This window comes from Eumetopias jubatus, unplaced genomic scaffold (genome assembly GCF_037043125.1).
Source record: "Eumetopias jubatus isolate StellerSeaLion01/CBP00866 unplaced genomic scaffold, mEumJub1_p1.0 scaffold_7, whole genome shotgun sequence".
Classification (NCBI taxonomy): Eukaryota; Metazoa; Chordata; class Mammalia; order Carnivora; family Otariidae; genus Eumetopias; species Eumetopias jubatus.
Genome location: NW_028274813.1, coordinates 83,891,631 through 83,914,715, shown reverse-complemented (window position 1 = coordinate 83,914,715; position 23,085 = coordinate 83,891,631). Strand labels below are relative to the sequence as shown.

General features: G+C 59.4%; 2 protein-coding genes across 4 annotated transcripts in view; one reads left to right on the top strand and one right to left on the bottom strand.

The window, feature by feature from the left end:
* SPTBN5 (spectrin beta, non-erythrocytic 5) overlaps window positions 1-5,601 on the top strand; it is a 44,750-nt gene extending 39,149 nt beyond the window's left edge. The window contains exons 57-69 of the mRNA XM_028094438.1: window positions 52-269; window positions 443-632; window positions 853-1,029; window positions 1,207-1,303; window positions 1,647-1,792; window positions 2,061-2,132; window positions 2,599-2,685; window positions 2,781-2,872; window positions 3,023-3,108; window positions 3,975-4,022; window positions 4,277-4,370; window positions 4,591-4,742; window positions 5,347-5,601. Coding sequence (XP_027950239.1) covers window positions 52-269; window positions 443-632; window positions 853-1,029; window positions 1,207-1,303; window positions 1,647-1,792; window positions 2,061-2,132; window positions 2,599-2,685; window positions 2,781-2,872; window positions 3,023-3,108; window positions 3,975-4,022; window positions 4,277-4,370; window positions 4,591-4,742; window positions 5,347-5,414 — 1,527 coding nt within the window. The 3' untranslated portion in view covers window positions 5,415-5,601. The remainder of the gene's footprint in view (window positions 1-51; window positions 270-442; window positions 633-852; window positions 1,030-1,206; window positions 1,304-1,646; window positions 1,793-2,060; window positions 2,133-2,598; window positions 2,686-2,780; window positions 2,873-3,022; window positions 3,109-3,974; window positions 4,023-4,276; window positions 4,371-4,590; window positions 4,743-5,346) is intronic.
* A 582-nt stretch (window positions 5,602-6,183) lies between these two features.
* Window positions 6,184-23,060, bottom strand: LOC114201677 (bifunctional peptidase and (3S)-lysyl hydroxylase JMJD7). 3 transcript variants are annotated; one of them, XM_088024733.1, is made up of 25 exons: window positions 22,973-23,060; window positions 19,268-19,421; window positions 18,939-19,192; window positions 18,514-18,570; window positions 17,921-18,016; window positions 17,651-17,727; window positions 14,059-14,131; window positions 13,621-13,757; window positions 13,368-13,499; window positions 12,968-13,008; window positions 12,732-12,774; window positions 12,423-12,477; window positions 11,950-12,080; window positions 11,534-11,617; window positions 11,198-11,235; window positions 10,241-10,376; window positions 9,504-9,640; window positions 9,061-9,283; window positions 8,818-8,935; window positions 8,384-8,521; window positions 8,082-8,186; window positions 7,744-7,923; window positions 7,225-7,391; window positions 6,481-6,667; window positions 6,184-6,398 (listed from the first exon to the last, which is right to left on the bottom strand). In XM_088024733.1, exons 1-25 carry the CDS (start codon window positions 23,034-23,036, stop codon window positions 6,184-6,186), a joined length of 3,042 nt encoding a protein of 1,013 aa, XP_087880859.1. In that variant the 5' UTR covers window positions 23,037-23,060. The 3 variants fall into 3 exon arrangements, with proteins under 3 accessions (XP_087880859.1, XP_027950295.2, XP_027950298.1); XM_028094494.2 differs by lacking the exons at window positions 17,651-17,727; window positions 17,921-18,016; window positions 18,514-18,570; ... (1 more) ...; window positions 19,268-19,421; window positions 22,973-23,060 and adding an exon at window positions 16,880-17,250; XM_028094497.2 differs by lacking the exons at window positions 6,184-6,398; window positions 6,481-6,667; window positions 7,225-7,391; ... (14 more) ...; window positions 13,621-13,757; window positions 14,059-14,131 and adding exons at window positions 16,981-17,167; window positions 17,263-17,422.
* Window positions 23,061-23,085: the final 25 nt, after the last annotated feature.

Here is a 23,085-nt window from a genome sequence, read left to right as displayed (position 1 = left end):
GCGCGCATCAGGTTGTGGGGCGTGAGGCCTGATCGGGTATTCTGGTGGCAGTGGGACCTGGCAGCTGTGGAGAAGGAGGTGGCCCGGGTGCGGATGGAGGCCTGCCGACTGAGCCAGCTACACCCCGTGGCCCGGGAGGGCCTGTTCCAGCAGCTGGCCAGGCTGGAGGAGGCCTGGGCCACCCTGGATGAGGAGGCCCGGGAGCGGGGCCAGCAGCTGGAGCACGCAGCCCGGGGCCAGGCCTTCCTTGGCCACTGTCGGGAACTGCTGTAGGTGGCATCCCGCCCTGGTATTGGCTCAGCTCTGCCCCCGCGGGGTGGGGAGGTGGAGTCCACCGCAGCTCTTCGGGGAGCCGGACTCCCCTTCCCCCGACACACCTCATGCCCTGCCTCCTGAGGCCGCTCTCTCAGCCCTGACAGCAGCTTTGTCTCCCTACCCCCAGAGCTTGGGCTCAGGAGAAGCAAGCTCTGGTTTCTTCCGGGGAGCTGGCCGGGGACGTGGTGGGGGCTGAGCGGCTTCTGGTGCAGCACGCGGAGCTGGGGCAAGAAATTAGGGAGCACTGCCTTCGAGTGCAGGACGTGCGGCGGGAAGGGCAGCAGTTGGTAGACAGCAACCACTTCCTGTCCCCGGAGGTATGAGCACAAAGGGGATGGAGCCCAGCTTCCCAAGGCCTTGGAGCCCCTAGCAGAAAGCGAACCCCTCAGGAGAAGGCCTACAAGGAGCAGAGAGAGAAGCAGAGAAGGGAGGGGGAGGGTCTGGGCCCTGCCTGGACCCCTCCGCTGGGCACTCCGGCCCCGCCCTGCCTCGGTGCTTCTGCTCGAGCGTCTGACGCATAGCACCCCTTCCCACCAGGTGACAGGGTGTCTGCAGGAGCTAGAAGGGCGACTGCAGGCACTCACAGAGGCCTGCGCCCTACGCCAAGAGCGCTGCGAGGAGAACTGGGGCCTGCAGAAGCTGCGGCAGGAGCTGGACCGGGCCGAGGCCTGGCTGACCTCCCGGGAGGCTCTACTGCTCGACCCCAGCTGTGGGGTGAGCCCAGGCCCCCCAACCATGAGCCAGTCGCACTGACGGGCAGCCGCGGCCAAGGGTGGGACCTGCGGTCCCTCGGCTCCCTGACCCGTTAAACCGGGTTGTGGACCGGCGGTGGGGGCGGTAGCTCTCGGCACCCCTTGGAGCTGGGCCTCACCCCGGCTGGCTTCTCCCCAGCACACTGCGTCCGATGTGGAGTTGCTGCTCTGCAGACACCAGGACTTCGAGAAGTTGCTGACAGCCCAGGAAGAGAAGTTTGCCCAACTGCAGAGGAAGGCAGAGGAGAGAGGAGGCTGGGCGAGGGTACGCCAGCAACAAGGGCCCTGAGGGCTGGGGTGGGAGCAGTCTGAGCAGGGAGCCACCCCAGGGCACTGAGCCCACCTCCGACCCCTCGGGAAAACCCTGTTTTTTGCCTGGCCCGCTGCAGGGCCCCGTCACCATCCCCCCTTCAGGTAGGCTGGAGCCCCACTGTGAACTAGGATGACGGGCAAGTCTCCTAAGCAAGCTGAAGCGGGAAGAGATGAAGACCCATGAGAAGATAGGGCTGCTCTCAAGGGGCATTCGGGGAGGAGAGGCTGGGGCATGGAGCCCTGACCTGGCTCACCTTTCTCCCCTCTCCAAGGCGGAACAGAAGCTGCCGCAGCAGGGGCCAGGGCTGAGCCCCGGGGCTGCTGGCCATGCACTCACCGTCCTCCAGCAGAGGCCCTTCGGAAGCCGGGGGCCCGGAGTACAGCTGGCTGAGACAAGGGACCTGCAGCCAGGTGTCCCCGTCGGGCCGCACATACCCCCTGCCACCATTGTCTCTCTGGAGCCTGCAGCCCGGCAGCAGGAGCCCAGTGGGGCCGGGGCCGTGGGGGTGAGGCCCAGACCCTGGACCCAGCACTGAGCCCCAGGGGGGTGGGCACTGGGCAGAGGAGCCGAGAGTCCTCAGGAATGAAGTGGTCAGAGAGGGGTGGATTCCTAGCCCACCTTTCAGAGGGGGCCTGTCCTCTGTTGCTGGATGTTTCCTGGGTCCCATCTTGCCCCTTCAGGATGCAAAGGGTGCCCCCCCCGCGGAGGGGTTTTTGGAGCCCCGGCAGCCGCTCCCGCCTGCAGGGAGGCAGGTAGGCAGGAGGAGGCTCCTTCTCCAGGCTGCTCTCCCCCACAGAACCAGAGGGCTCAGAGGGGCCATCAGGGCCTGGCATCCTGACGTGATGGTGGATAATCCCCTCCCCCCCATTCTTAAGACCATTTCATTCCTTTTTATTATTTAAGTAATCTCTACACCCAGCGTGGGGCTCAAACTCAACCCCGAGATCGGGGGAGGGGGGTGTCTCACACCCTACTGACTGAGCCAGCCCGGTGCCCCAGGACAGTTTCATTCTTAAGCTGCCTCACAGCTGCTGCCCCCAGCCCGGTGTGGCGGGGGCGCCTCTTCCTCCTCTTGCTGGTTTCCTGGCACATCCTTCCCTGGCTCCCTCTTCCCCATGGACTTGGCCTGGGAGTCTCTGGAGACAAGCGATCGTGAGGATGGGCTGCAGCCTCCCCTCCACGCCCAGCCGGTGCAGCCTCCCTGCCTTCTCTCTACAGCCCTGCTCGAGCCCCTGGGATGGCTGCCACGGGAGCCTGGGGAGCAGCTCCCTGAGCCTCTTCTGGGCCAAGAGGACGGCAGCAGAGGTACTGGGTAGTGGAATGCGGGGGGGGCAGGGCAGAGGACAGGCCCACGGGGAAGAACGGACATGGCACTGGTGACCCCTCTCATCTCTTCTCAGGATATGGCCCCAGTGGCCACCCTTGACCTCGGAGGAGCCCAGCGTGAGAGGCTGGCGAACCAGCACGGCAGGAAACATGCTTTCTCCTTAAGGTGAGGGCCAGGTGGGGAGGGAGACTGTGGCCCCAGAACACGACCTGACCCAGCCAGCATGGCCTACCAAGAGCAGCAGGGGGCTGGAGGCGCAGGGGCCCACGGGTGTGGGAAGCCAAGAGTTTTGACCGCCGGCTCTGTGGGTGGCAGGCTGAGCAGCGGGGTGGAGACCCTGTGTGCGGCACCTTCGGAAGGGCAAGCTGAGAGCTGGCATCGAGCCCTGAGCAGCGCGGCGGGTAAGCACCAGGGGCACCTGGGGAGGGACTTGGGGCACTGAGTCCCTGGCCCCCAACTGCTGTTTCACGCATCCTCCGAAGTGCCACATCTAGTACCTCTCTAGCCTGAGAGGTTAAGTGGGACTTAGTGTCTTCTCAGAGAGTTTAGGGCCCAGAACGGGTAACCCACTTGCCAAAGATCACAGCGCTAATTAGTACCAGAGGGAGGGCCGCCGGGCTTGCCCCCCTGGCTGCCTCCTGGCCCTGTTCTGCCCCCTTTGGAATCTCCCTCTCTGACTTCCCTGCACGCTCCTAAGGCTTTGTTCTGTGACCCTGGGACCTTCTCTAACCTTCCACTCCTCAAAAAGCTCTGAATGCACTGCCCTTGGGGTATCTTGTGGACAGTGGCCAAACCCAGTTATATCAGGAAGGATGCCTGGAGAGCACCTCTGCCCCAGAAGTCTCTTGTCAATGTGGTCAGATAGGCTCCACCCAGAGACAGTGATATTCAGGTCATGTCCTCAGGCTGCTGCGAGACCTGGGTGGGAGTCTCTTCCTGTTCCTCCCAGTCTCTCGGGGTTCCTGGCTCACTTCCTCACACGGTCTCTGGTCCCCTGGGAGCTGAGTCTGTCCTTCCAGAATCCCAAGGGGATCTTGAGTGTCTTCAGGATCTTCTCCAGACTGAGCCTCTCTTAGCCCGTCTGCACTCAGCCTTCTAGGAGGCAGGGGTGCGCTGGGGACCTGCCTGAGTGCTGGGCCCGCACTGCGCACCACATGGGCAAGGCTCGGTGCGTAACACAGCCCTCCTGTAGCAGGCACATCGCTCTGTTTGGGCTGCTTTTAACAAAACTATCACAGACTGGGTGGGTAACATTTATTTCTTACAGTTCTAGAGACTGGGAAGTCCATCAAGGCGCCACCAGATTGGGGGTCTGGTAAGAGTCTTCTTCTGGGTCGTGAGTGGTGCCCTCTCACTGTGTCCTCACTTGGTGGGAGGGGCCGGGTGGTTCTCTGGGGTTTTTGTAAGGGCTCCACCCTCATCACCTAATCACCTCCCCGTGCCATCCCCTTGGTATTAGGATTTCCACAGAGGGATTTGGGGGTAGACACGAACAGGCAGGGAGGCTGCTGGCTGCAGAGGCCTACCACCGGGGCCAGCGCTGACCACTTTTCTCCCTTTGCTCTGCAGCCCACAGTCTAAGCCTGGAGCTCCCAGCCGGACCTGTGGGCTTCCCAGCTGCGCCCACTGTTGAGAGAGTGCCCGGCCCCGCCGGCCCGCTTAGGTAGGGCCTGTGGCTATGTGGGCAGGTGGGAGTCCTGACCCCGTAACTGGCACAGCTGCTGCCCTCTTAAGCCCGAGATCTGGAGACTCAGCCCTAAGCTGCTAGGATATGGACTAACCCCCGTATTTGAGACCCTCAGCAATAGAAAATCCTAGCACCCACCCCATCGGGTACAAAGCTCTGCTCGGAGTCCAGGCCCTGAGGTTCCCTCTCCCCACAGATTCCATGGCTGTCCCCTGACTTCCTCACTGAGGGAGACGCCCATGAGGGCCGATGGCCAGCCACGACCCTTGGAGTTCCTACAGGCTGCAGGCCCTGCCCCGGCACCTGCCCACGGCTCCCACTGCCTTTCCTGCCCCAGCCGGGCCCAAGGTAAGGACTGCCCGGGCACCCACACATCACTCACTCCTCGGCCTCCTCTTCCAGTCCAAGACAGAACACAGGGTGCCGGCCTGCCCTCGGCCGCCTCTCCTGCTCGCCCCTGCTCCGACGGGAAAAGGGAGGCTTACTGTCCTAGAGCAGGCCAGAGGTCAGGCTGTCACCCCCCACACACACACCGACTCTCGCAGACAGACCGCGGGTCAGGCCCAAGGAGCACCTGGGAGGGCGGCCATGGCTGTGGTCTCTGGCAGCTATGCAAGCCTGCTCCCGCAGGGCCCATGGGCTCCATTTGAGAATTCAGATAACATGGTGCTGAATGACTAGGCCTCGTCCTGGATGGTGGCTTCTAAGGCTCCCAGGGCCTCCATTTTTTCCACTGTGACACTAGCCCCATGCCCAGGGCAGGGCCCAAGCGTCAGGGGGCCAGAGCAGAGGGGGAGTTCTGAGCGACAGAGAACCCATTCTCTCCCACCCCCCCTCCGTCCTGCAGCTGCCGGTCAGCTGTCAGTATCTATAGCCTCCAGCAAGTTAGGAGGAGGGGGAATGTTCTGAGGCCAGGCCCTAAGGTCACTCTGCCTCCCTGTTCTCCCAACAGGTCTGAGCCCTGAAGCAAACCCTGAGGTGGCACCAAACCTCAGGGCTACAAACAAGGACAACCTCTAGGGGACCAGCACAGGACTCTGCTACCAGGACCAGCGTCTGGAACGGACGGTTCCTTGTTAAGAGGCAGCCCTCGCCAAGGTCACAGCTTTGCTGTGGCAGGCCATGCGTGCTTGTCCCCGTGGCTCCTCCGATCGCACGTGTGGCCACCCCTACTGCAGGACAGGAAGCAGCCGTCTGACCGGGGGGTGGGGGGGAGGACAGGGGTGCTGGCTGCCACTGCCTGTGACTCCATGCCCTGCCCAGGGCTCCAGCAGGGTAGACGGGACCTGCGCGCTAGCTCCGTGGGGGCCCTGGGGAGGGCTTCTTCAAACCAGTCCTTGCTCTGTGTAACCAGGAGCCTGGCATGACCTTTCTTGGCAGCAAGGACTGATCATCTGGTCCCACCTCACATTTATATGAGCCTCTGTGATACATAAACCGCTCTATTTCACTCAGTAGCAATGGGGAGGGGCACATGGCTTTGAGCACTTATGCAAATAGGGTCAATACTGCTCTGGGCTCAAGCCCTTGTCCCCCAGGCCTACCTCGGGTGACCACAGAGCCCCCCGAATATTCTCCTTGCTTGAAGAGGGGGCTGCCTCCGGCCCGAGGAGCCAAGGCCCAGCCCTTTTAAGATGCTCAAGGCCCCTGCATGTGGATGTGGCGAGGTTGCTGGGGGCTGCAGGGCCCTCCAGGCCCCAGGGGCTCCGGAACACGTGGGGAGGAAACTTGTCCTGTTCGCCTTGCGGGGGGGGGGGGGGGTGGCAGGCAGCGGGGGAGCCTCACGCCCTCACTGGGGCTGGTGCCGCCCGCGCCTCCGCTGCAGGGCACCCCGCAGCGCCTCCAGCAGCCGCTCCCGGTTGTTGCAGATGTTGTAATGGGTCAGGCAGAGCAGCTTGTCTGCGTCCTCCGGGCTGTAGGTCAGCTTAGAGTAGTGGTAGGGGGAGTCGGAGGAAGACAGGTTCACCTCCCCGGCCGCCTTCTCCTCAGGGGGGCGCGGGATGCCTGGGGGAGAGTGTGGAGCTGAGGCTGGGGGTCCCCTGTGGAGAGGCATGAAGGCTGGAGGGGGGAGGGCAAGGGCACTCACCAGGGGCCTCGTATTCGCGGAAGGAGCCATCCACCAGAGGGAAGTGCAGCACAGCCGGGGCGTCGGGGCAGGCTGGGTCCAGAAACAAGTGGCACTCGCGAGGCTGGCGCTGCTCCTCAGGGCTGGGTGAGATGGGCGGGAAAGGGATGCCCTGTGCCTGGCACAGCCGGCCCAGGAGCTGCAGCTGCTGCGTGGCAGGAAGAGGGGTGTCAATGGGTGGGGCTCCCCCGTGCGTGTCTCCACCACCGGGCCAGCTGAAGCTGGAGGGCAGCTGAGACACGGGGGACTCAGTGTCCAGATGCCAAATCCGACCCAGGCAGACCCACAGGGCCAGGCCAGACATGGGAAAGTGCTCGAACCCTGACAGCCTCCCTGCTGCAGCTCCCCTGAGCTCTGCTGTGAGGGGCTGCTAACAACTCCCAGGTTCTGCAGGAAACTTCACTGGACCAACAGGAAAAACTCACAGCACAGGGTTCCAGAGGTCCAGGACCAAATGGGGGTGGCAGGGACCCCAAATATAAAATACACTTAAAAACATCTCCCTGTCACTGTAACTCCCCCTGGTGGTAAATTCACAGGATCCACAGTTCCTAGGATGCCATTCCCAGGGTGTCCCTGTCTCAGCCTCTAAGGGAAGCTGGACCAGATACTGGACTCTAAGGTAGATGTCCCTGGAGGCAAGAGCCAGGATGTCAGGCCAGGCCTGGGGTCACCACTGCCTCTCTAGCCTGCCCCCCAGCCCACCTGAAAGGCTCCTCCGAGGTTGTAATCCAGCGACAGGATGAGGTCCACATCCCGTGTGGGCCGTAGGAGGGGCGGGAAGCTGGTGTTGATAAGGTAGCCAACATCCAGCAGACAAAGGTGGGGCTCTGCAGGTGTCAGCTGGTTGGGGAGCCCATCCAGTTTGGTGGCTGCAAAGGTCAGGGGGATGGGGTGAAAAAGCAGCTATCATTGGTGCCGAGGCCTCCAGACCCCTCTAGCCTAATGCTAGCTCCTTGCTAATGATAGAAGCTGACCCTGCCCTCTGCTCCCTGACCTCTCCTGCCAAAGTAGCCCTGCCACTTCCCAAGACCCCACAGATGGGCCCTGATCCACAATAGAAGGAGAGGAAAAAGGGTTGCCGGTCTAGGCAGCCCAGTGAACTAAGCTCAAAGGAGCTTGGGGCCTGGGGGTTGCAGGGTGTGGGTGTCTGGACCAGGGACCCAAGGCTCAGGTGGCCATGGGCAGACCTTGGAGAACTGGGACCAGGGAGAGAAAAGATACCTTTCCAGGTGGAAAAGTGAGGATGATGGAAATAGTCCTTGTGGAAATGGAGGCCTCGTAGGAAATTGTGGGTGGCCTGGGCCAGTGGGCGCCGTGTCAGAAGGTCAGTGAAAAACTCAGCAATCCTGCCGGCCCCTGTGGGAGTCTCTTCTATCTTCAGAAGAGGGACCTGCTCCTTGTCTGCATAGTCAAGAAAGGGAAAGTGGAGCGTCTTTTAGGAAAGGGGGACCCCTGAACTTTTACCCTAGCTTCTGTGGACACCCAAAGGCCGCCGCACCATCCCCCAGGTTCTCTAGTGGCTGTCTCTCCAGCTCCTTCCAAGGAGCCCAGGAACCTACCCAGGGTGGCCCGATCCTGTGCCCAGCGGTCCCAGAACTGGCTGGGTTCTGAGGCCCAGTATAAGCTGTCCTGGAGGTTGGCTGCGTACAGGTTGCTCCAGATACCTGAGAGGGGTCATGGGGGGAAGAGGGAACCAGAGGGGAGAGTCTCCCACCCCATCACAACCCGACCCCTCCCCACAGCCCATCCTAGACCAGGAAACGGCCCCGTGACCGACCAGAGAGGTGGAGGCCTGCCATCTACCCCAGGCCCATTCTCCCCACCACCCCTGCTTCCATAACCTTCCAGCCGCCCCCCTCACCTTCAAGGAAGCAGATTCGGGACTCAGGAAGCCGCTTGGTCAGGCGCCCCATGAAGAACTCAGAGCCAAAGAGCTCAGAGGGGATGAAGGCGCCGTACTTGGGAAAGCCAACCTCGTAAGGGGAGAACTCACACCACTCTGTGAGGAAACGACACAGCTTCACTGTGGGATTCAGACCCCCAGCACCCTCAACCACCACAGGCTTCACATCAGGGCGGCCTGGCGACCTGGAGGCTTGGGCTGGGTGCAGGCACCCTGAGCGTGGACCTAACCCCCTCCCAAAGCCTGAGTGACTCTGGGAGGATGACAGTCTCTGGAAAGCATGGGACCTGGCCCCGAACGGGGGGGTGTAACACCCATTTCCTACACACAGGCCCAGCTCCCCCTCACCCTGCCAGCACGAGAACGCAGCTCTCAGCCCCAGGGCTACTCACCTCCAAATTCAAAGGTGGTCAGGTTCTTTTCCTTGGTGTTGAGGGCACAGTAGATGGGCAGAGGGTTCTGGCCATGACTCAGGGCCTCCCGCTGGGCTGAGAGTGTGTGGTCATGGGGCTGACGGACAGAGAGGATTTGAGCCTAAAGCTGTGGCTTTCTGGTGCCTGAGGCCTTTGCCACCCCTACTGCCCAGAGCTGCTCCCGACCTTCAGACCATGCCCTGGCCCCACCCCTCCCCGCACCTCATCGTGCAGCAGTGCCTCGCTGATGAGGGCCCACAGGTCGGTGAAGCAGGTCGGGTGGCCCTGGCGGGCACGCTCAGCCAACTCCTGCCAGTACCGCTGGAGATGACTGGGGGCCAGCACGCCCAGTTTGCTCTTGGTCACCTGTGTCTTCAGTGTCGCGGTGGGCCCTGCCAGGTCTTTCTGAGACCATTCTGGGTCCTCGTAGAGGTTGGCCAAAGCCCTGGGAAAAGCCGAAGCCCAGGGGGTCACTGTATACTGTGGGCTCTCTATCCTAGGACAACAGTCTAGCAGGCACCTCCCAATGGTCCCATTGAGCGGGTTTCCCTCTGGCACGTCCTTTCTCCCAGCTCTCCCAACTGGGTCAGAGGCACCCAGGGGGTCTACAAGAGCCTCACCACTGCCACCCCCAGACTCCTGCGCTCAACCTGCGGCCAGCTCACCAGGTGGAGCCCGAGGCCCCTGTGATGTAGGAGATGCAATCCAAGAGACCCAGCTCCCTCAGTCCAGCCAGCTGCCCATAGAGGGAAACCATCGCCCGGATCCCACCACCGGTGGCCATAACAGCTACCACGGGGATCTGGAAGACAGAAGAGCCAGGCCAGTCAACACCTGATCAGGGCTCTTGGAACCAGTGCTGGTCAGGCCTGCTGAGGAGGATCTAATCAGAAGTAGCCTCTCAAGGGTTGGGCTTGTCTGGTTTTAAGAACTCCAGGAAAAATGGCCAAGTACAAGGCCTTATCTCCTCACCCCTAGCCCGAGGAGTCTCATAATCACTTTCTGGAAGCCCCACGGCCACCTCAAAAGTCTCCCACACAGCCACCCCTTTCCCCCTTGGAAAGAGATGCCCCAGGCTGGCGGGCGGCCCTCAGCCTGCACGTCTCACTGATCAGTCAGACTGGACCCAAGTCCCAAAACCTGGACCAGGCCAAGAATCAAGAAACAAGGAGAAGGAAAGCTAGCCCAGGGGGCAGCTGGGGAGGTGGGGCAGTTACAAGCTCCAGGTGCCTCATGCAGTGCTCTGCATCTGATGGCATCGGGCTCCCGAAAACATCACATGAGAGGGAAGCAGAGCCGGGCCAGGCAGATAGGAGGTGACCACGCTCTGCTCTGGTGAAGAAACAATCATTCAGCTCTGGGCCCGAGCAAGCCTATCCCATGCAGCCTGGCCCACAGAGACCTCGTCCTCCTGCAGGTCATCATCCAGCTGCAGGGCCTGCTTCAGGGCTCTGGCCACCACCCGCTTCCTCCTGCTCAGGAAGGCCTGCTCCTCGGCACAGGGGCCGCAGCCCAGCCGCACCGCCAGCTCCCTCGGTCTGCGGGGGAGAAGGAAGGGACTATAAGGCAGCTCCGGCCTCATCACAGAAGAGGAAGCTGGGCCTGCCTCCCCGGAGAAACCCACTGCCAACTCTTCAGCCTCCCCCGCCCTCACCCCTGCCCAGACTGAAGCGTGAGGCATGTGGCTGTGAGGGGAGGGGGTGAACCTGGACCCTGCGGGGACACAGGGAATACAGCAAAGAGGATTCACAGGACCGGGAACGCTGGCGTCTGAAAGGCCCCGGGGGGCGCCTGGGCGGCTCAGCCGGGCAGACGCCCTCGGCTCAGGTCGCGGTCCCGGGGTCCCGGGATCGAGCCCCGCGGCGGGCTCCCTGCTCCGCGGGGAGCCTGCGTCTCCCTCCCCCACTCCCCCTGCTTGTGTTCCCTCTCTGGCTGTGTCTCTGTCAGATAAATCAAATCTTTAGAAGTAAATAAATAAACAGGCCCCTCTGGGGTCCCAGGTTGCACGTAGGCCCCCTGGGTGGGTCCCACCACCACAGACCTACTTCTACCTCTGAGCTTTGCTCCCTCCCCCACCCAAAAATAACTCCAGAAGAGACAAGAAACAGTGTTCCCACCTCTTCGAGGTGAGGAGCCAGTTTTGCAGGCATGTAAAGAAGGGCCAGGGTGGGTGACTCCTCTTGTCTAGTGAACATTAGCTAAGGTCCACCCACAATGGCTGCCACCCAAAAGGAGCGAGGTTTCTCTCCTCTGGTAGTTCCCTTGCCCTCTCTCTGCCTCAATCTCAAGCTCAGGTGGCAGCCTGCTCCCTCCCCCGCCAGCCCCCACCACGCCCCCTCCTCCTGGGCCCAGCCCTCACCCTTCTTCTTTTCTCAGCTCCACCCTCATCAGGGGTTCCTGGAAACCATGAACACCAGTCACAAAAGCCAGCCACCATGTCCCTCTCATCCCGGCCCAAGCCACACCCTGTGATGTCCCTCCCTCCCCCCCCCCACCCCGTGCTCCCTTGGGCCTCTGGCCATCTCCACAGGGGCAAGGCCTGAGGCTCGAAGGCAGGGCTGCTCAGAAGACCCCCTCTCCCCAGAGCCGGGCCCAAAGACTGCAGCTCCTACCAAAGCAGGCCAGCCCTGCAAGGCCTAGGGCCCAGCCCGGCCCATGCTTCTGGCATTCTTCCTTTGGGTGATCAAGTAAGTACCTGGGACGTAGGGAAGACAAGCCTCACCACTTGGCCAGAGGGCAAGGCCCTTAGGGGCACCTTCAGTTGCTCTTGAGGGGCATCCTGCAGGGAGGATGAAAGAAGACCTCAGAAGACCCTCCAGCAAGGACCTCGCCCATTGCCCTGGGGAGTGACAAAGCAGCAGGAAGAGGGCTAGGAGGCCAACGTCGACCCCACCCTCTTCCCAGGATGCCTGATTCTGCCCTAAAGTGATGGGGTGGGGGGCTCAGCACGAGCAGAGGGACCAGCTAGGAGGAAGTGGGGAGGGAAGGAGGGAGGGAAGGAGGGAGGGAAGGAGGGAGGGAAGGAGGGAGGGAAGGAGGGAGGGAAGGAGGGAGGGAAGGAGGGAGAAAGACCCTGCAGGCCCGGCCTCGTATGATGGAGCAGCACACTACCTGCAGAAGAATACCCAGTTCCTGCTCCCAGCAGGCTGGGCAATGGAAGCAAAAGGGGTCAGCACCCACGGAGGCCTCATGTTGACCCTCACAGGACCCAGGAACCACAAGCTGAACTCTGCCCTCGGACTCTGGAAACAGGAACCAGAGCAGAGAGGCTGCGAATAAGGTCTTGGCCCACAGAGGCCCAAGGCGGTCTCACATAAGGGGCCTGAGGGGTACTTCCCTCCCCCCACCGCGAGGGAAGACTGGCAAAGGCCCAGGCTGGGAGATGGAGACCCCACCACAGCCACTCTGAGGACTAAGGGGACACACTCGAGTCCTGGGGAGCCGCAGCATGGATTTGCCCCTAACCTCGACTGCTGCCTATGAGAGCTGAGGGCAGCTAATGGAAGGTCCCATCCAGGATCCCCATAGAAAGGGGAAGACCAGGGCAGAGGGCTAGGGGCTATCCCAGTAGGTTGGGGACTTACGCTTCTGGTCCCCTGCCTCCTCCAGTCGAACATGCAAGCAGGAGAGCTCCCGGGCCTGAGTCATTAAGAATGCCCCTCAGACTCGCACCCCTCCCCTGTTAGAGGCCCCCACCCTCCCAGTACCCTGGTTTTGGTCCTCAGCACTTTATTACATTGGCCCTGAGTCACCAAACATTTGCTTGAGGTTGTACCCTCTTGAAGAACTGAAATCCCAGAGCCCCCCAACTCAGTTCTACCCCTGAATCCCCAACGGGGGGCCCACGCTTCAGGCCCAGGAAAGAGGGCATGAGGGAGGGGTTCTGGACTCACCACCAGGATGCCATTGCTGAAAAGCTGCTCAGCACAGTCTGTCCTGAAAGAGCCACCAGTGACCCTCATCGCAAGTCCAGCTTTCCAGGCTCTCACCCCTCAAGGAGGGAAGGCCACACACCCCCAACCATCAGTGGGTGTCTCCCAGGGGAGGGTGTCAGCTCTGGGTGTGCTGGGCTCTGTCCTTCCCCGAGAAACACTCCCACACAAAAATCACCCCATCGCCCCTGACTCACAATCTCTGCAGCCGAAATTCAACTTCTAGCCGCTCCTCACCCTGGAGAAATAAAGCAGCAAGTTAGAACGGGTGAGGAGTGGGTGTGTAGATTTCAATGTAGACGCCAGCAGGGGCTCCTAGGGCCCCAAAGGTGGGGAGAGCCAATGTCCATCTCCAGGTTGCTCTGTCCACCTTCTCTGGGTGGCTCCTAGAAAGCTGTTCTTGGCTTAAGGGCCAAGAAAGAGGGTCGGGGATGGGACTGTTCCTCAGTGACAGCAGCTCCTGGGCTGCCCATGGCCTCTGCAATGCTGGGGAAGCCTGGACCAGCCACTAGAGAAGAGGGCCATGTGCCCAGCTCCCCTCCAAAGCACCTCCCCTCCCAGAGCTAAGGCCCACCGCTACCCTGGGCACAGCCTTGCCTGAGGGTTCAGTGAGAAGCTCTCTCGGCGGAAGTCCCCAGCCTGCAAAGTCCCCAAGTCAAATAGCACTGACAACATGGGGTCATCGCTGGTCAGAAGATCCTGGTCAAAGACTTGCAGCTGCAAGACATTCTGGAAGGGAAGAGAGTGAGGAGCTGCAGGAAGGGATGGAGTAGGAAGGTGAGCGGGGCCAGGGCACGGAACAAGGGCTGGCAGGGACAGTGGGCAGGGCAGGGGCTGACACCTGGCCCACCTTGAGCTGGCTGTGGATTCGGAAGCGAAAGCTCTGATTCCAGACGGGGTTTCTGCTGTTCTTGACTGTGCGTGTCTGGAGCCTGTGGCTAGAGGCTGTGGGCAGCCACAGACTCACATAGCAGTCAGAGGGGGTCACTGCGGTAAGGAGGAACCAGTGCCTGCTGATGGCCAACAGCCCCACCCAGCCCAGCTGCCCAGAGTCCATGACCTTCCATCCCAGGCAGCCCTGGGAGGCCTAGAGACCCATGGAATGGGGCTAGGTCGGGAGGCAGGAGGAGAGGCTGGGGTGCTACCCAACATTCCCCCCAGCACCTCCTCCTGGCACCCTCTCTAGGACCCCCTGCACGCCCACCCCTAGAGTCTCTTGCCACTGGCCCTGTCCCACTCTGAGGAGCCCAGCTACAATGCCACTGTCCTCCCTGGGCCCAGCACTCACCTAGGTCCTTCGAGGGCAGGCCATGGGCCTGCAGGACACGAATGGTGAGCAGGCAGGTCCCAGGAACCTTTGCCTGCAGAGGACGGGGAGGACAGGCTTGCTGCAGGCTGCTGAGCCCGAAGGAGACAAGGCAAGCCCAAAGAAGAGGCCAGGGTGACCCATCCAGGACCAGTCCCGAACCAAAGGGACCAGCCCTGCCCCGCATCCCATCAGAGTCCTGAATGGAAAGGCGGCTACGGGAGCTCCCAACGACGCCTGCCAACACTTACCCAGCACTCCAGGCCGGCGTTGGTCCAAGGGCTTTATATGCACGTTAATTTCTTTACTCACACAACCACCCTGTGTGTAGGGACTACTTATCATAACCCATCCCACAAGGAAACAGAAGAAGAGAAAGGCTAGTCCCTTGCCGGAGGTCCAGGGCCAGGACTGGACCAAGCTGGCTCTCAATCCCACGCTTATCTGCTTCCAGTTCCTACTAGAGTGTCTTTCAGTCTTTCCACCCCACATCCCCAGCTAACCCTTGCTAAGCAGCCTGGAGGCTGGCCTTGGGTGGCAGGAGGCCTGGGGGCATATACGGCTAGAGAGGGGAAGAAGCTCGCTAAGGCCCAGCCTGGCCTTGGGCCCCTTGGTGGGGCTGCTCCCTTGGTTGAGCAGCTTACATGGAGGCCTGATCCAGTTAAGCAAACCCTCTATTTGGAGAAGCAGGAGTGGAGAGCACAGACTTGGGTTTTCAGACGGCCTCCCCACCCCTGGCCAGGAATCATTTATGGAAATGGGTCCTCTGCTTGAGCAGGAACAGCAGTTAGCAGCTCACACCACCCACAGGCTTTCAAGTCCTCCAGGCGCTACAAGGTCGGGCTAAAGAGGGTCCCCAGGCAGGTCCATCCAAACCCACGAACATGGATCTGGGGATATAAACCATGACAAATGTGCCAGAGAAGCCTGTACCAACTATTCCTTTTGGCCTTCAGCCCTGCCTCAGAAAGGTCCTGATGGCTGGAGTCCAGGGGTAGGGCTGGGGAAATTCATCTGGCAGTGTCCGCTCTGGGGCCCCCACGCTCCAAGCAATTGAGTCGGGAGCACTGGAGCAGCTACTTCCTTGGAGCCTGAGTTCTCAGGGCCCAATCCATGGGGCCAGGAACTCTGCCTGGAGCCCATCTCTAGGGCAGGACGCCCTGGTCCGATGCAGGCAAACTCCCCTCTCTACACCCGGAGACACCCACAGCTCCCCTTAAGAAATAGCAATAACCGGGGGGGGGGGGGGGGGGGCACCTGGGTGACTCAGTTGGTTAAGCATCCATCCAACTCTTGATTTCGGCTCATGTGAGATCCAGCCGCGGGGTCCCGCGTGTCGGGCCCCACGTGTCAGGCTCCGTGTTCAGTGGGGAGTCGGCTTGAGATTTTCTCCCTCTGTTGCCCCTCCCCCTGCCCCACAAGCGTGCATACTCTCAAAGCAACAAGTCTTTACAAAATAAAAAAAGAAATAGCAGTAACCAGGCCCCAGGAGGACCAAGCGTCAGAGTGGGGGCCCAGCTCCCTAGCAGGTCTTACCAGAGCCATGAAGCTGTCCGTCCTCAGGAGCCACAGATGGCAGGCAGTGGATGCAGGACCAAGGACTGTTGGCTTTTTAACCCAGAGCCAGTGATGTACCACCAGCTGGCCCCAAGCTCCTCCCTGGTCCCTCCCAACTGCCTCCACTCCACCCAAGCCTCACACCCACTCCAGGACAAGATACCTGCCGAGGAAATGAGGAACCTTAAACCTATATGGAGACTCAGACACCCCCGGGATGGGGGCTTACCACCCATGAAGACCCGTTCCCTCCAGCCGTTGCCATCAGCACCTACCCCACTCAGCCCTGCTCTCATGCCTGGACCTAGAAGGGCCACTGACATCTAGAAAGCAGGGAGTGGGCCCAGGGCAGCAGCAGGTGGAAAAGCCTCGTCCCCTGTCGCAGGGTCTTTCACAACCTTCCGTGCCAGTAGGACAGGAATGCCCAGTCCTGACTGAAGCGCTTGGCCAATCTGAGGGGAGTGCCCCAGGCCCATCACAACCTGGCAGGGGTGTGGTTCCTTCCACGAAACAGCCCTCCCAAGCAGCGTGCGCGGCTGCCTCCACCCTCGGAGCCGGGGGACCGGGATGATGACGCCTCGGGGTGGCATTTGGGGAAGGGGGCTCTTCCAGCTCTGGGTGGGTGCAGGGAGGGAGGGAGTCTGAGTGCAGAGACCCCTGCGGAGGTGGGCGGCAGGGTTTTCTGTCCCCTCCTACCTGTCCTTGTTGTGGGAGAAGCAGGGGTGACCCTGGGGGCCCCAGACCCCATCAGCTGCCCCGAAGCTGGAGGACAGCCCACAAGGCCAGAGCAAAGCTCGCCACAGCTTTACAGGCCGAGTCGGTGCAGTCCGCTTGCCCTGAGAGGGGCTGCGACGGCTGTCACAGATAGAGGGGTCTTGGCAGCAGAGAGGTCCTCGGGTGCAGGTCTGGACCCAGCCCTCAGCCGCAATCAGAGTAACCCTGAAATGTTCACCTGAACCTTCCAGCCCTCACCAGACCACAGAAAGCAACTTCGAGAGGGAGTCTCAGCACACATGAATCACAGTCATCTTTTATTGCACATTTCCCTCCATGCCAGCCCTTCTGGTCCTTCCGGCTCTCTCTCCGGGGCTCACAACACGCCGTGGGGTAGGAAACACCAGCTTCTCTGGTTTCCAGGCAGGACACCAGCGCTCCAAGGTGCTAAGGTGCCCGAGGCCGCGGTGGCAGTGAGAGGCGGCGCCGCACCTGAAGCCCAAACCTCCTCCGGGACAGGCTGCTACCTCGCCTGTGTGGGAACTTCCTGGGAGCCCACACCCAGACCTGTCTGGCACCTCCTGGGCCTCCAGATCACCTCCCCAACCTCTCCAACGCTGATCCCAAGCCAAGCTGAGCCGGGTCGGCAGCCAGCCACTCTGAAAGTGACCTGGCCAGAGAGGGCACGACCTTTCCCACCAGGTGTCGTGGCAATGTTCACCAAGGCTCCATCAGTCGAGGCCTGAGGCCTTAGTAAGGGAGTCAAGCAGCTGGAAGTAACTGTACTTAAGGTCATACTCCATATCATACCAGTAGTTCACTGTGGAGAAAATGGAGACCTGAGCATGAAGGTCCCCCTCCTAACCTACTGCCTCCCCAAACCATTCCCCAGCTGCCCTGCGGGCAGCTCCTCACCAGCAATGCAGCCATGGGACTGCTGGACATGGTGGAACCACAGGGCTGGCAGGTAGAGCATCTCACCGGCCTGCACCGTGCAGCAAAGGGCCCGGGCCTGACTGTAACTGGGGTACCGGGCCAGATCTGGAGCCAGTGGGTCCAGTGGGATCCAGGGTACCTGGGGACACAATGGATGCCAGGGAGCAGGCCCAAAGCCCCCAGGCCCTCCAGCTCTGTGCCTTCCAGAGGGAAACACCACACGACCTGCCCTGTTCAGCACTAGGAGGATCCAGACTTAGGGATCTTTCAGAACCAGGTGCCATCTCCCCAACTCTACTGTGCCTGCTCCTCAGAGACCAGGTTCTGACCCTTCCCTCTCCCCAGGGCCCAGGAACAAGGCAGACACCTTCTCCGTGGCCTCTTCATCCACCATCTCAAAGGAGCCCTCTTCAGTTAGCTGGTAGGTTGCTGGTGTGTACAGCTCTGAAACCAGAGAAAGGTGTGGGGACACTCAAATGGCCCGCAGCTTCTCAGTTCCTCCCACTTGTTCCCTGAGTGCAATGGAAACACTGCGTCCACACCTCAGGCCTGGTGCACGAGCCCGCCCAGGGCCCTCACTGCCCTCCCTCTACCTGGGGCCACCTGCTCTCCAGCCCCTGCAGGCTGAGTCCCATACCATAGGGGATGAAGGGCCGGTCGCTGGGTGGGTGTAGCAGGAAGCGTTTCTCCCCTGAGACCACACAGTAGAGGTTCTCATAGTGGTCCTTGTGTACTGCCAATACAAAGAAGGCCCAGGGTTATGAGGGGCAGGGCACAGGAGGGGACAAATGATCACATTCAGGACCCTGCACCCAAGACCGACGTGACAGATGGCATAACAGAAGAGCACAAAGCAGGCCCAAGGGGATGCTGAGGAGTTGGGCAAGCATTCGGCATTTCAGATCTCTGCTCACCAGGGACTTGGTGCTCACCTGGGCTCATGTCTACCTAAGAGGGGAATTCAAGCAAACAGGGTTCTCCTGAGTTCACCCCTGACCTGGCTGGCCTTTGGAGAGCTTTCCAGAGACCCAGAAGACACAGTGCCCTCCACCCCCAGTGCCACGGGACCTTCCCCAACCTGAGCTATCAGGAGGCCCTCTGTCATGTCCAAACCCCAGAATCCCAGAAGAAATCTTAGAGAACAGTCAGTCTAACTTCCATCCAGACCCAACCTTCCACTCTTGGCCTCTCTTCCCTCCTCCCCCACCTCTGTATTCCTTTGACACCTACAAGATGTCACTGCAGACGCCTCCCCCAGCCAGAAGTTCACAGCATCAGGCATCTTTCCTGTAGGTCAGAGGTAAGAGAGCAAGTCAGAGAGGGCCATCCTCAAATGCCAGGCTGGGAACCACCACCACAGAGTGATGCTGGACCAGAGCCTAGGGGGGACCAGAGGCTCACAGGGAGCAAACAGGGGGAAGGGGAAGAAGAGAGTGAGCTCCAGAAGGTGCCTCCCCCCGCCCGGGGGAGAAAGGAGGGTAGCAATGTTCCGTAGTTCAATTCAAAGTCATGGTCTGGAGACTTGAAGGTTTAGTGCATAGCTCCTAACCCTGAAGGGCCAAGAGTAGGGGCCAAGTCATCAACAAAGGGAGAAGCAAGCAGAGCTGACTCCTTCCTTCCCATTTCTTCCCTGCCCGGCCAATACCTTCACTCACCCAGCGCCTCAGAGGCCCAGGGCACATGGGACTCTAGATCAGGCAGCAGCTGGGGCAGCTCAGTGGGCAGGTTGGAGCACTGCTTCTGCACGTAGAGGACTCCTGGGTGCTGGGCCTGGCCCTCTAGCACATCCAGCACGAAGCTCAGGGGCAGGCGGCGCTCAGCAGGCATCACAAAGCGGTTCCCTCGTACAGCATCCGCGTAACCATCTGGGGTCACGGCCACGCTCACCTCTGTGGAGCCCACTGTGGCTCTAGAGGAAAGGACTTTCAGCCCATACCCAGGTACCACAAAGAACCACCCAACAACCCCCCAGGGGAGGTCCCACCTGAGATAGGGGAGGGACCACTTCCGCAGAGCTGGCCAGTGCTGCAGGGCGTTACGGATGATGCAGGGCCTATTGGGGCAGACCCAGTCTCGGTAGAAGTGGAGTGGAGTGGGGGGCTCGTCCAGGTAGGGCACAGCAAGAGGCACACAGAGCTCTGAGAGAAAGAGGGGGGTGAGGGGACTGAATCCAACAGCACCCAGTTGTGTCCCAGTGCCTACAGAAGAGATGCCCTCCTTGGACAGGACACACTGTTACCACTGGTAATGCCCACTGATGACCAAGGGACCCTGGACAACCAGGAATTGAAGAATGAGGGAAATTTAAGGGAGAAAGAGTGAAGCACCCACAAACACACCAAGCTGGGCCGTAAGAGCCCACAGGGCCAGGGGATGCTGCTCAGCCCCAAACCCAAACCCTCCTTGAGACCATGTTCGGCCCTGTACAGTGAACCCTCAGCTTTCCCACGCTGTAGTGCCCAACCTCCCGCCAGCCATTAGGGAAGACAGCCATTTAGGCAGGGCAGGGAAATCCAGAATGAGTAGAGCTGAGGCCCCAAGGCCATAGGCTGGTGTGGGTGAGTCAAGACTCTGGAAAGCACCCTCCAACCGTGATACTCAGTGAGAACCCAGAATGTACTCAGTACTTGATTTGGCCCATGTGGAGGTATCAAGTGATGATCCTACTGTCATCTCAAGAAGATTACAACCTAACTGGGCAGACAGGCTGCCACACAAAACCCTAAGAGGAAAAGTAAGGGCTGAACTCTGTTTTTGATCTTACTGAATAGCATCACCACCCTCAGACACCCAGCGCTACCATGTGTGTTTATGCAGGTTGTACAGTATGCCACCTGCGCAGATGTCTATAGTGGCCCTGTGTCACCTCTCACAAATCTACTCTTTTTGGCTCTTCCTTCTCCTTCACTCAGGTCACCTACTGATGGTCCCGAAATTCTACTGATTCTACCTCCTCGGTCTCTCAAACCACCCCCTCCTTTCCTCTGCTAGTATCTACATTCAGACTACCTCCTCAGGTCTTCAAATGTCACTTCAATGGGGCTTCCTTCCCTGGTGATGCTTTTAAATTGGAACCTGTGCACAACAACCCTACACCCCTTCCCTTTTTTTCCCTTCTCTCTCCCTTTCGTTCATCACCATGTAACACACTATGTATCTCACTTAGCAAAACTGTTCATTGGTCTCTCGTGCTAGAGTAGAATGTAAGCTCCATAAGGGCTGGGATGCAAGCCTTGTTCAGTGGTGTATCCCCAGGGCCTAGAATGGTCCCTAACACACAGCAGGTGCTCAGCAATGGTTGAAAAGTCTCCAACATCTCCTGGCTGGCTGGTTGCTGCAGTCAACTAACTGGTTTCCTTGGCTTAATTCCACTCCTTCTCAAAGCATCCCTTACCCTGGCCCCAATCATCTTCCTAAAATACAATCTCATCTTGTCATACCCCTAGTTAAAAAAAAAAAAAAAAAAATCCTTTGATGGTTTATAAATTATAGTCCACCCTGGCATGCACTCAAGTCAACACATGATCAGGCCCAACCTACTTTTCCAGTCTGGTTTCCTCCTGTCTGGTGCCCGCCCCTTACCACACTCCCAGGTAGAGCCAAACTTTGTTCCTGCTGCTCACTCAGACTGGAATGCCTCTCTCCCGGCTTCTATAAAGGGTACACAGAGCTTGGCTTTTTAGTTTCATCCATGAGATCTAGCCTGAATGTCTTGGCCCCAGTCAGCAACCACTGCACTAATTTTCATCTCCGAGATCATGCCCTATCTCTCATGTCAGTCTCCATACCGGTCATCTTCGCTTTGCAGTCAGAAAGTAAATGTCTTTAGATCAAAAATTGGAACTAAGTGGGAAGACCCTGGCGGGCCCAAGAAAACTGAAAAGGAAAGACCTGGCCCACGTGCTTGCTTCGCTGTCCAGGGGTACGGTGGAACCTGCCAAGCAGACAAGGGAGCAAGGGGGAGGAAACTGGCAAAGGGCCTTCCCAGTCAGGCCAGCCCACCAACGCAGTCACGCTGGGAAGATGATTTGGGGGGCTCTGTAAATCTCCCTATTGTTCTCACCGGGATTCTCAAAATATGTGGACACTACCATTTTGTTTTTTACCTTTTGCATTTTCTGCAATTATTTCAGTTTCACTACCTCCAATTAAAAGACTTCCTGTAGAGAACGGCTACTGCTCCCTCCTGAGGCTTCAATGTGAGAGAATTTCCAAAAGGAATCCAAACAATTCCTTTGGCCTGACAATTCTTCTGCCAGAAATTTAAGCAACAGAAATACTCGCACATGTGCAGAAAGACTGCTCCAGGCACGCTGGCCTTTTCATTGTTCCGTGAACACACCAGGCACACTCCCACCTCAGGGCATTGGCCCCAGTGCCCTCTACCTGCAAGGCTCTTCTCTCAGATGTCTGAGCTGCTCACTCCCTTCCCCTCCTTCTTCAAGCCTGTGCTCAAATGCTGCTTTATCAAGGCAGCCTACCTACCCTATCTTACTTAAACTTGGAACCTGCCCTCCCACTCCATACCTGGCCTGAGACCTCTTATTCTGCTTTACTTTCTTTCCCACAACATCTGTCTTCTAATCTGTTTCTTCTACTGTATAATTAACTCGTTTAGTGTGTCTAGGATTAATTGTCTCCTCACCTGGAAGGTAAGGTCCATGAAGGCAGATATTTGTTTTATTCAGTGACATATCCTGAACACATTGATCAGAGCCACACACATTGAGGTGCTTAGTACCGAGGTGCTCAAAATATTCGTTGCAGCATTAGCAAAACGAAAGACTGCAAATGACCTAAATGCCTATCAATAGTAGGCTGATTCAGTAAATTACCACACTAGTACACAGGAGTGAAAAAGACTGAGGAAGAAGGCTATGGGGCTATCTTCAGGATACATAGTGCAGAAAAGTGTGTTTCGCAGGCTACCACTTGTATACAGAAGGAGCTATACAGGCACGCGTGTGTATGTGTGTGTAGATATAAATTGAGTATTTCTGGAAGGATGTAAACTGGAGACTAGAACGGGAGGAACGCTTACTTCACATTAGAAATCCGTTTAAGCCACGTGCACGTGTTGCTAATTAATGGTAAAACAGAAATGGGAGGGACGGAATCAAGGAGAGAGGGGGAAAAAAAAAAAAAAGCAGGGGAAGAGTCAGGGATTACTTCTACAGCTGCCTACAATTCTCCCAAAGCTCTGCACCAGCTCAGGGAAGTCTGTTCCTGAATAAAGCGTTCCAAGCAAAGGATTCAGAAAGGGAGCATCCGACCATCTTAAGACTTAGCGACAGGAAAGGCTGCGAAGGGCAACAGACTGCCCCATTATTCCGAACGGGCTGACTGCGTGAAACACACCAGGGGGAAGACTGGCCCGGGCCCTGGGAGTAAAGCGAAGAGTCACCCCAGAAAGCCACGAGGACACGGGAGCAGAGGAGCAGGGGACCCAGCACGGGGGTGGGGCAGAAGAGTGATCGGAGAGGGCCCAGCAAGGAGTCAGGTGCACGAGCTTCTGCGCTCCTTGGGGACACGAACTAGAGGGAACCGTGGTGTCTGTCGGCGGCCCAGGAGGGTCAGGGCGCACCCGACTCGGGGCGCCGGTTCCCCGCATGCCCAAGGTCCCGCCAGCGTCTGAGGCTGCCGGGCGGTCGACGCGAGGCCGCCGCAGCCTCCGCGCGAACCCACTCACCCCTTGCGGCGGCCGGGAATTCTCGTAACTCCCTCCGCACAGCGTCCATAGCCGCCTCCGCCATGACGCCGCCGCCGTTGCGAGGCCACGCGTCCGCCCTTAAAGACCCCGCC

Bases quoted from the DNA above. Each gene is read 5' to 3' on its own strand.
- LOC114201677 (XM_088024733.1), bottom strand. From the start codon at position 23,036: ATGGCGGAGGCGGCTATGGACGCTGTGCGGAGGGAGTTACGAGAATTC. The intron at 13,500-13,620 runs GTGGGCCAGGTG...CTTCCCTTCCAG, and splicing joins GAATCCACAGCCAGCTCAAG to AATGTCTTGCAGCTGCAAGT. The intron at 12,081-12,422 runs GTAAGTCCCCAA...TCCTGTTTCCAG, and splicing joins GGAGGCAGGGGACCAGAAGC to AGTCCGAGGGCAGAGTTCAG.